The 9,963-nt window shown below is 40.4% G+C and overlaps 1 protein-coding gene across 1 annotated transcript in view; it reads left to right on the forward strand.

The window, feature by feature from the left end:
• Positions 1–879: 879 nt before the first annotated feature.
• RCAN2 (regulator of calcineurin 2) overlaps positions 880–9,963 on the forward strand; it is a 73,822-nt gene continuing 64,738 nt past the window's right edge. The window contains exons 1-2 of the mRNA XM_026039982.1: positions 880–915; positions 9,108–9,334. Coding sequence (XP_025895767.1) covers positions 9,110–9,334 — 225 coding nt within the window. The 5' untranslated portion in view covers positions 880–915; positions 9,108–9,109. The remainder of the gene's footprint in view (positions 916–9,107; positions 9,335–9,963) is intronic.

Raw genomic sequence — 9,963 nt, forward strand, 5'->3', positions numbered from 1 at the left:
ACATYCCTTAAAAATCCCACCAGCTGCTCTTAAAGTCTCATCTGTAACACAGAGAGGCATCACATCCACCTTTTGGCTGGAAGAAGAGATCAACTACAGGCATGTTTCCAGACTGGGCCTGCTTTTAGGGTCACTTTGCTTGCCTGTGGCCAGAGGTTGGGAACTCCACGGGATGAGGGCTCCATGGGATCACCTGGGAGGCTCTGTCGCTAAAGCTGCCCTGGGATGTGGTGGCATCAGCTGGTGGGGCTGAGGGGAGCCCTTCCTTTGGAGCTGCAGGGAAGGCTTCCCCTCATGGGTACAAGATGGGCCAGCCAGGCTACAGAAAAAGAACAAAATTCATCCAGACAGCTCCCTCACCCCATCCCACCTCATCCTACCACACACTCATCCTCTTATCCTATTCCAGCTCATCCTTTTCCACCCTACCCCATCCCCACCTCATCCTACCCCATCCCCACCTCCCCTCACCTGCCCCCACCACCTCACCTATGTCCTTCCCCGCAGGACATGTGAATGGGACCCCTTGGGGACAGTTTTACCCCACTGGGGGGGGGGGGCGAGGGGGACAGTTTTGCCCCCACGGGGCTCCGTGACCACCTGCTGCCGCCCTCAGCGCCAACCGCCACGGCGCGCGAGGCGGGTAACCTCTCCCGAGGGCGGGGCCGGCGCGCTYCTCGGCTTCTCATTGGCGGCCGCCGCCTGCTTGTCGGGGTAGGACGCCTCGCTGATTGGGCAACGCCGCCTCCTTCCCTGGTCCCCGCCTCCTCCGCTACCTTCGCCTCGGCGGCGCGAGGGGCGCTTGAGGCGCGGGGCGCTCGCGGCGGGAGGCGGCGCGGGGTCCTCGGCGGGAGCCGCCAGCGGCCGCAGCAGCACCGGCCAGAGCCGCAGCACCGGCGGGAGCCGCGCCAGCAGGTGAGGGCAGCGCCGCCGGGCGGAGCGGGGCTGGGAGGAGGAGCAGCGGTCGCTTCCCCCGCGCGGCAGCGCTGCCCCGCCGAGCTGGTCCCTCCGCGGCGGCGGGGTTATGTAACGGCCGCGCGCGGCCGGGGGCGCGACCGTTAGGGGYGATCGTTGGGCGCCGTGAGGCGGGGGGCGTGGGTAACGGGCGGCGGTAACGGCCGCTCCCGGGCGCCCTCGGACCGTGGGGGCGCGGGTAGCGACCCCGCTGCCTCCCCCGCAGTTAACAGGTAGTTCCCGGCGCGGTGCCCTGTTCTCCGCTCCGGCAGCCTCTGGGAGCCGCTGAAAACGCTCTGCTCCCTCCTGGCTCGCGCTGTACGTTAGTCCGGCTTTGTAAAGGGGAAAAAGAACGGTGGGTCCAATACATCTGCTTTTAAATGTATTAAAATGTTATTTAACCGAGGGGGTTGCACTTTACCTGCTCCTCTGTTTAGGCTTTCAAATTCTACTCTTGTACGTAAGTACGAAATGGTTTGTGCATCCTGTCGTTCACCTGGTTGGAAGGGTTGCTTTGCAGAAGAGGGTTTTCTGTGTGAAAATGCAGAGCTGCTCTCAAAGTTTTTGGTGTTTATTGTAAAGTAGGCATAAGACAATGGAGTAGTTTGCCCATCGTTCCTGAACAGTCAGGAGAACAACAAATTCATTACAGTAAATAAGGGCAGAACATTTTTTTCTGTAGGTTCTTGATAGAGCTCAAGTGATGTGTACAGAGGAGACCTTCTCTCCTTAAGATGGTGAAACTGYCAGCGGTGTCATCCAGTTTGGCTGTTCTCTCCCTTGTACTGCAGTGTGCGTTCAGATACTGTGCCTTGGTTTGTCTTTATTTCTATTTTGTCATTGCTTCGTTGTCCTKAATGTTGTGCAAGTTGCAAGCTGCTGTTATTCACCAGCAGGGAAACCTTTTCAAGGAAATATTTACACTTTATTTCAACTTGCACCTAAAGTCCTATAGATATCAGAGGGGTTATATACTCTAATTTCTGTCTTGAAAAATTATTGGAATTAAATCTTCATAACTTATATACTCAGTACAGGTAAGTGGACCTCAATTTCTGATCTCAGAAGTGATGTGAGTGGCTCCCTTTGCCGTCCTGTGATTATGGGAATGAAACAATATGAACAGCACCCATTGCATGTGGTTCTGACATCTGTGATTTCTTCCTTTCCGTATTGTTAGGGAAGGTAGCTTTTGGTAAGAACTGGGTATAGCCATGAATTTTTGGGCTAAAAGCTTGTTAAAGGAGTAGTTTTTCATGGAATCCTGTAACAAATATGACTGAATGCTGCAAACACTATAATACTCAAATATTCTGTGAGCATTTTATAATAGGCTTTTAATGCAGTCTTGCATAGAGGCCAAATGAAGGTAATCAAAAAAGCTTATTTTTAATATGGTAATATTATAGGCTAATATTAATGGTTGATTAATCAAARTGCAATTTCTTGACTTTTAGAATTATCATATTAAAACCTTCCCACCTGACACTGGTTCTGCAAGGCATCATCTCCTTGTTGTGGAATAGGGCCCTGGTTTCAGTAGGGTTGAGCACGGAGCTCAGGAAGCAATTTGTGTCCTCTGTGGCTGGAGGTACAGATTGCTTAGCAGGCCTGTGCCAGCATAGGTCCCTTCCTGCTAAATGATGTCCCTGTGTCATGGGAGGTGCATTTGAGCCTGTGGAACCGTATGCAGGTCTTGAACATTTTGAGCCGGCCAGCCCTTCTTTAGAATAATAAAAGTGAATAGCCCCTTTGGATGTTAAAAGCTTCCAAAAATAGTTACAAAGGCTTAGCTAAATTTAATACGGTTAGAATGTCAGTGGAAAGGATTAGAATATTTGGGATTTGCACCAGTTAACATTAGTTAACGTTCAAAAAAAAAAAAAAAAAACCTCTCCTTTTCATCTTAACTGTCTTACAGTGGAGACTGCACYGTTTTTGTACGGCGCTGACAAAATCAAAGTTGATATATTGGTGGACTTTGGTCTACTTCAGCCAGTAACTTTTACTGCTGTAAAGAAAACGTCATTGTCTGGATGAGGAATGCAAGGAAGAAAGTTAAGGAAAGGGATGGATATAGCAAATATTGCTTTGAGGCTGTAGCAGTTCATTAATTTTGTCTGATTGGGTCTGTGAGGTCCCATTCTATTCTTTCTAATGAAATAAAATATCTTCTTTTAAGTCTATGGGAGCTTTCCATAGTGAAGAATTAGCAGCTTATAAAAATACCAATCTTCAGCATTATTTTTATGGAATGGAGTGAAATTTCAATAGGTTATTACTGTGAGATCTTTCCGTTTGCACTCGTGCCTTCTGCTGCAGTCATCTGGGGAGTCTAATTGACTTCAACAGAAGCTGAATCCTTAGACCAAAACGACAGAAACTGATAACTGCTTTSGTTAATTAGTGCATATTTTAAGTAAAAAAAGTAATATAAAATGTGTATGTATATACACATATGTTTAGAAAAAGAACCTGGGTGAATTTAATCTTGCTTCTGTTGGAGTTAAGGGTGGAGCAGTGTGTGTGCGCGTGTGTGTCTTACTGCATTTTTCTTTTCTTTTTTTATTTAATTTATTCTGGGAGATGGAGTCTTTGCTCTTTTTCTGGACTCTTCTAGAAAAATCAACCACAATGTGTTTTTACTCTGTTTTTTTCCCAAGTTTTCCTGATTTCTGTAGATCACTATTTCCAGGAGGTTTGCRCTCAGGGTCTGGTAAACTTTTAGTTTATAGTGATTATATTTAAAGCCTCTATTTGTAGCATTGTTTGCTTTATGCTATTTTTAGTCATCTTGTTTGTCATGGCAAGCAGTGCTTAATAATAATAAAGTTTTCCTAGTGATTTGGAGAAATRTGTCCATTTTGTGATGTCCCTGAGGGTGTTTTTTAACCCTTAAGAAAATGGTCACTGAGGAAATACTGTATTAGTTTCCAAAAATACAGTTGATAAATCTATATGTAATTGATTATAATTAAGATACTGGTCCAATAAAGCACATCAATTCATGGTGAATGTTACTCATGTGCTGAAGTCCAGCTTTGTTCAGCAAAGCACTTAAGTTTTCCTCTGTAGGAGGTCTTAGTTCATAGCAAGATAGGCTTCTCTGTACTTTACACTAGAAAAATCACTTTTTTGATATGGGAGCGTTGGTGATAGAAATTTCAGTAGGTTTTTATGATTGTCCAGTGGATTTTGACAAGTAATTAAAAAAAAAAAAGTAATAAAGCTCCACTTTTTGCTGGCCTCTTAAATTAATTAGAGATGTACTACCTCTGACTAATTTGCAATATCAGAATGTACACTGAGCTGTCGTAAATAATCTGTACAGAGTTTTCAGTTACAGCTTCTGCAGTTGAACTTATTCAGTATGTCTGAACCATCCCAAATGGAAGGTGCTTCCATTTCTTAATCACAGGAGGAGCAATGTAAAATGACTTAAATTTGTATGAAGTAATACAATTGCGCATGCAAGTTACACCAAAGAAGCAGCAGAGAGCTTGAAGATACGGTATGGAAGAGTAGTGGCTGCTATGATGCTTCAAAAGTTGAGACTAATGCAGCAATTTTTGGTTTGCTCTCCATGCTGCATACATTCTGGGTAATGTATTTTTTGACCTAAAGGTTTAGGGTTAAAACCCTAGACCGAAATTTTAACGTAATGGAACATGAATTATATATGGTTGAACTTGACTTAAAGGTGATAAATTGAGATGACACGAATCGGCATTAGCTGAATGGTGTATGACTTTGGACGCGGGCTAAATTTAGTACAAACATTGGTGCTGSAAGACTGCTTGGCTTTATTGGAGTATTCCTATGGCATTGTATATATGTTTATTTTTTTCTTAAGAATATGAAAAAATTTCTGATATCTTGAGGGAGGAACAAACACTTTGATCTGAACTCACTGCCTTTCCAAAGTAGGATGAGTTTGACTTAGTGTTATTTGGATGATTTTTTCGTGACTTATTGACAATAAAAAAGGGGCTATAAGAGGTAAGTAAACTTATTCTGCTAAGAGCTCTTTAATCTAAACAGAAATAGAACTCAATGATTATATTGCATCTGTAGTTAGCTATAAGATAACTTTTGTGCATTCATTTTATATGGCAATCCATTTCATGGATTATATCCTTAAACAATTCATTATTATTTGAGGATTGAAATGCAAGCTTTTCCTGTTCGAAACTAGCAGAAAAATTTGAAAGAAATTCTGAAAATATTTTAATAGAGGATTCCTGAAGTGGCTGTTAATTCTTTAACAATAATTAACATACACAATAACACTCAAACATGAATGTTAAAGCTTTTGTTATATATAACATAGAATCTAACATTAGAATTGAATGTCTAACACTTCCTGTATTTTATGTGAGAAATTTCAGCTCATGATTGGCTGAAAATACCCTCTAATATAGTACTTGTTTATGAAGCTCACATGGAGGTGTGAAAATTTAGACTGCAACTTTATAAATGCTTTAGGTAGATTGGTTGCTGAAAGATGGAAATGATGAAATTGTAATCTTTGCCCTCATCCTTATGGAAATATTGATCCTATTTTCTCTGCTATTGCTGTAAGTATTTATGTAACCATGAAGTGAATGGGATCAGTTATCTTACAGTTTTTGAAGCTAAACTTTCTTGCCTTAGTTTGAATCAAACWTTTTTCATTTAATTGGATCAATTAACAAACACTCTCTCCAATGCAAAATGTAGCCTGGGACATCCCTCCACATAAAAGTGGCTGGTGTTAGAAATGAGTGACCCAAAATATGTGACAGATTATACTGAGTAGCACTGGAAGTGCTAGTCTGTGCATTAAAGAATCTTAATTTACAGACTGAGGTTTTTAAGTATGCTGACAAATAATGTGGTTGACTCTAGTGTGTTTGTGTTACTGAGGTCAGGATCACAAGCAGTTTATTTCTTTTGGGGAGTGTGGATGTGTCTGATCAGTGAGATATTTTTATTTCTAGTAATACTGGTTATTCTGTATCAATATCCTTAATAAYTGTGTGGGTCCCATCTTTCCTTGAGCTGGGAGCAAATAATTTGAGTTTCAGCAAGTTAATTTGCTACTACAGGGGAAAATTGATTTGAATGTAAGGTATATCTTGGAAGTAGATGATGTGCATGTGTACAGTTCCCTGAAACACCCCCCACCCAAGTCTTTAAAAAGAAATAGTCAAAAGGCATCTAAACTTTGGTGACTTTCTAAGTTGGCTTGTGGCCAGTGCCCATCAGCTACTGAGCAAAGCTGACTAAAAAGATCAAAACAACAAACACTTCTATTACTAAAATAGCTGCAGAAGAGCAAAGGTTGTATTGCATGAGGAATCTAAGAGTATTTACTTGCTTGCAGTATTAGATGGAAACCCATGTGTTGCAAAAGCACCTGCTATACTGTATGTTCACATCTTTTTATCCATATTGCCAGATAAGGTAATTAAAAAAATTAAGCATTCCTGTTGTAATTTTAAATTCGGCTCTTTAGGTGTTTTTTCATCGTTATTCTGCTTTATTTATTTATTTATTTTAAGAATGGAAGTAGTGAAGATATTCCCCCCTTAGTAGAATTTTTAGTGAGTGTAAATTCACAATCGGGCTTAATTCAGCTCATACCTCCTTTATATTTTTGAGTCTTTGTTATGTAAAATTGCCTCTGAAACTTCCCTCTATGAGTAGCCTTTTATGGTTTAATACTTGTTTATGAGGATAAATGTTTTTACCCAGTGTGACCACAAGACAACTGAATGTTTTTGCTGACTGTGATTTGCCTATTGTAAGTGGAGTACTTCATACCCAACTCTGCCATATAAGTTCTATTTTGCAGCATACTAGACTTGTGATTTATTTTCACAAGCAAAATGATGATTCTCATCTTGATACAGGCTAGACATAATGAYAGAGGTGTTCGTATTTGGAGCAGAYGATCTATTAACACTTGTCTAAAACTGTGATGCATTCTGAACTTCAGTTTCCTCTACAGTGGTGTTTACTCTGAGGATTTCTGGATATGTTTACATGGAAATGTGCAGTGTACTWTGCATTTCATCTAGGCTTAAGTGAGTGGGTTCAAATAACACAAGTAGCATTGTCATGATACTGAGTTCCTGAGGGCTAGTATATGCTGCTGAGAAGTTTAGCCTCCTCTTCCACCACTTGCTCATTTATGCTAATATCTGACTGAGCTGGCACATTACTCTGTATTTGGGAGACTAAAAACCTGTTGTCAGCGTAAAGAGCTAGTTAGCATGAGGCTTTCCTTTTGCACTTGCTACAGCGCTGCATCTGTCATATGTGCAGCATCTTTGTTTTAAACCCTTTCTCTTCCTCTGTCATCTTTTCTCTTATATTACTATTATATATATATTACAGGCATTTATATATATATATATATATATATATATAATTACCTGGAAACAGACGGCTGTAAGATCTTGTGACCTACCAACTCTCCACTGATCATTATATGCCTTAGGAGTAGTATTGCTGTACAGCATTCAGTGGATATGTGACAGTTCAGCTCTGGACCAGGTCCTGAAAAACTCATCTGACTGTAGGGTTTGGACTAGGTGACATCTGCAGGTGCCTTCCAGCCTTAATGCTCTGATTAGCACTGGCCAATGGACCAGCCTTTATCAGGTGAACCTGGAACATAGAAAATGGGGACTTGGCAGTACTGCCCCAGAGCTGATACTTTTCAGTGTGATATTGGTTTGCTTTCTTTAAGTCTTCATTCACGGGCTGTGAGACATTAGCAATAATCTTTAGTGACATCTCCATAACGTAAGATTATGGAACCATGTACTGTCATGTGCCAAACAGAGCTTCAGAGCTGCATTAAAAATGAGGTTACCAAAAAGGTACAGAGAGGGTAAATTAGAGCCATAACTTCATGTTACTTTGAGATTAAGTCTACATAAAACATAGGGTTTATTTTGGGGCACTATTTAGGCCCAGTAAGTTTAGTAGAACCAATGTGAACAAGCCTTAATGAGGAATGACAAGTGTTGCAATAGTGCAAGGACAAGTAAGAWCACACTGTGTCTGTAATTCCTCCAACTACTTTAAGAGGAAAATAAGTCTGGGATTGCAGACTGTTAAGTTCCTTCTGTGTTTGTAAAATTATTTTTCTGCATAACTTTTAATCAACTTACTGGAGCTCCCTTGAGAAGCTCTAGGGTAAATAATGCCCCATACACCTATACCAGAGACTGTGTATGCCAGCCATAATAAATAGCTGAATTTGTACTAATGACCACATTGATGAWTAATTGGGTTCTTCCTTAATCCTCTTGGCTGGTATGAGGCTTATGCTGTAAATGCAGCAGGGATAGTGTTTGATGTATGAGCCTTCCATGTCTTTCAGTGACTAAAATTATCTTTCTGTTCTGAATTTGGGATGAAGCCTCCAAAGTCAGCAGGATTTATTTATTTATTTTAAGAGGAGGTGAGATATCAGCTCATTGGTTCTGCTCTTCCTTGGGTCAATTTTTAGTAGTTGTTGTTTACTTCCTACTGGCATTAAAATGCAAACAAAGAAACAGCTGATGAGCATAGATAAGTAAGCATGTCGTGCCCTTGAACTGAAGACATAATTGGTGTTTTTTTTTTTTTTTGTAATAACATCTTAGTAGTCATTTTCTTTGTGCTAATAGAGTATCTTAGTAATAGCGCTCTTCAGTCTTTGGTGCTGCTTTTCAAAACAATCAGCTTTTGGATTTGAGTATCATTTTCAAAGTTGTTTTCATTTTCTTCTCATCCAGTGCATGCTAGTTTCTCTCTAAGCTGATGGAAGCTCAATTTCCCTTCCCAAGGACAGACCCGACTATCTCTTAAACCTGATTGTGGCATTATAATCTTTTTAGGCCAAAAGGGATTTAAGTCCTGATGCTTTTCTGAATGTGTTCAGCAGCTTGTGGTGATACGGTTAGGTCTTTTCAGTGCTAATAGGAAAATTCTTATTGCGCCTTAGTGAAACTGATTTTGGTGTCCTGTTTCAGAGGTCAATTGTTGCTTTAAAAGAGGATGAAATGTATTAATTACCTACATACTAAGAAATTGTGGGTTGATTTGTTTGTGTATATACATTATATATATATATTTTTTTTCAATAGTGTAATGGTGTTTCTCTTCTATGCTGCTAGGAATGAGGGGAGACTCCTRCTTCTTCGGGATGAGAGGCCTCAGTCACTATGGCTGCATCGCGGAGGATGGAGGACAGTTTTTAATCTATTCCATAGATGGAAACAGCCACTTGAAGAGATGTTATGCAGAGGAAGATTATCATGAAATAATTGACTTCAACGATCTCCCAAACTCCTTATTTGCTTGTAATGTTCACCAGTCTGTGTTTGAAGGAGAGGACAGTAAGGTACAGTGCGAGTTTCTGTACTTTCATTGCAAGTAAAACATGTACTTCTATGATACTTGTGTGTGTTCCTTTAAAACGGCACTGTTTAAATGTTTGTTAAAAAGAAACTGGATCAGAGATTTCTTAAGGTATGTAACTATTCTGCCATGATATTTGCTGATTTCAATAATGTAAGCCATTTAGCCAGCTACAAATGAAGAAAATGTTTGTATCCTTGGTTGTATTTTCAGAATATTGAAGTGTGTAGAGGTACATGCCTCCTTAGCAACCMCAGTTGTTATCATAATGGAGGAGGTGAAATTAAACACCTGAAAGTTTTTCTCACTTGCTAACTCTGGGAAGCTTCATCTCCTATAATTTTTTTTCCGAATGTTTCAGTGATAATCTGAAATACTATTTTACTTGAGAAAGCTAAGATGAATGCTAGTGAGAGCAAAGAAAAGAGGAAAAAGGATCAACTGTCTGAGAACTGGAAATATTTTTTTTATTTCCGCAGTGTATTATGTATTTATTTGGATGCGGTTGTTCGTATAAAACTGATAGTTTGAGGCTTTGAAACTACCACACATTTGCCAGGCTAATTGCTGCAGTCACATGTGAGACTGTTTAAATGTCTTATCTGGAATAGG

This window comes from Nothoprocta perdicaria, unplaced genomic scaffold (genome assembly GCF_003342845.1).
Source record: "Nothoprocta perdicaria isolate Ctin4 unplaced genomic scaffold, notPer1 scaffold_248, whole genome shotgun sequence".
Taxonomy (NCBI): Eukaryota; Metazoa; Chordata; class Aves; order Tinamiformes; family Tinamidae; genus Nothoprocta; species Nothoprocta perdicaria.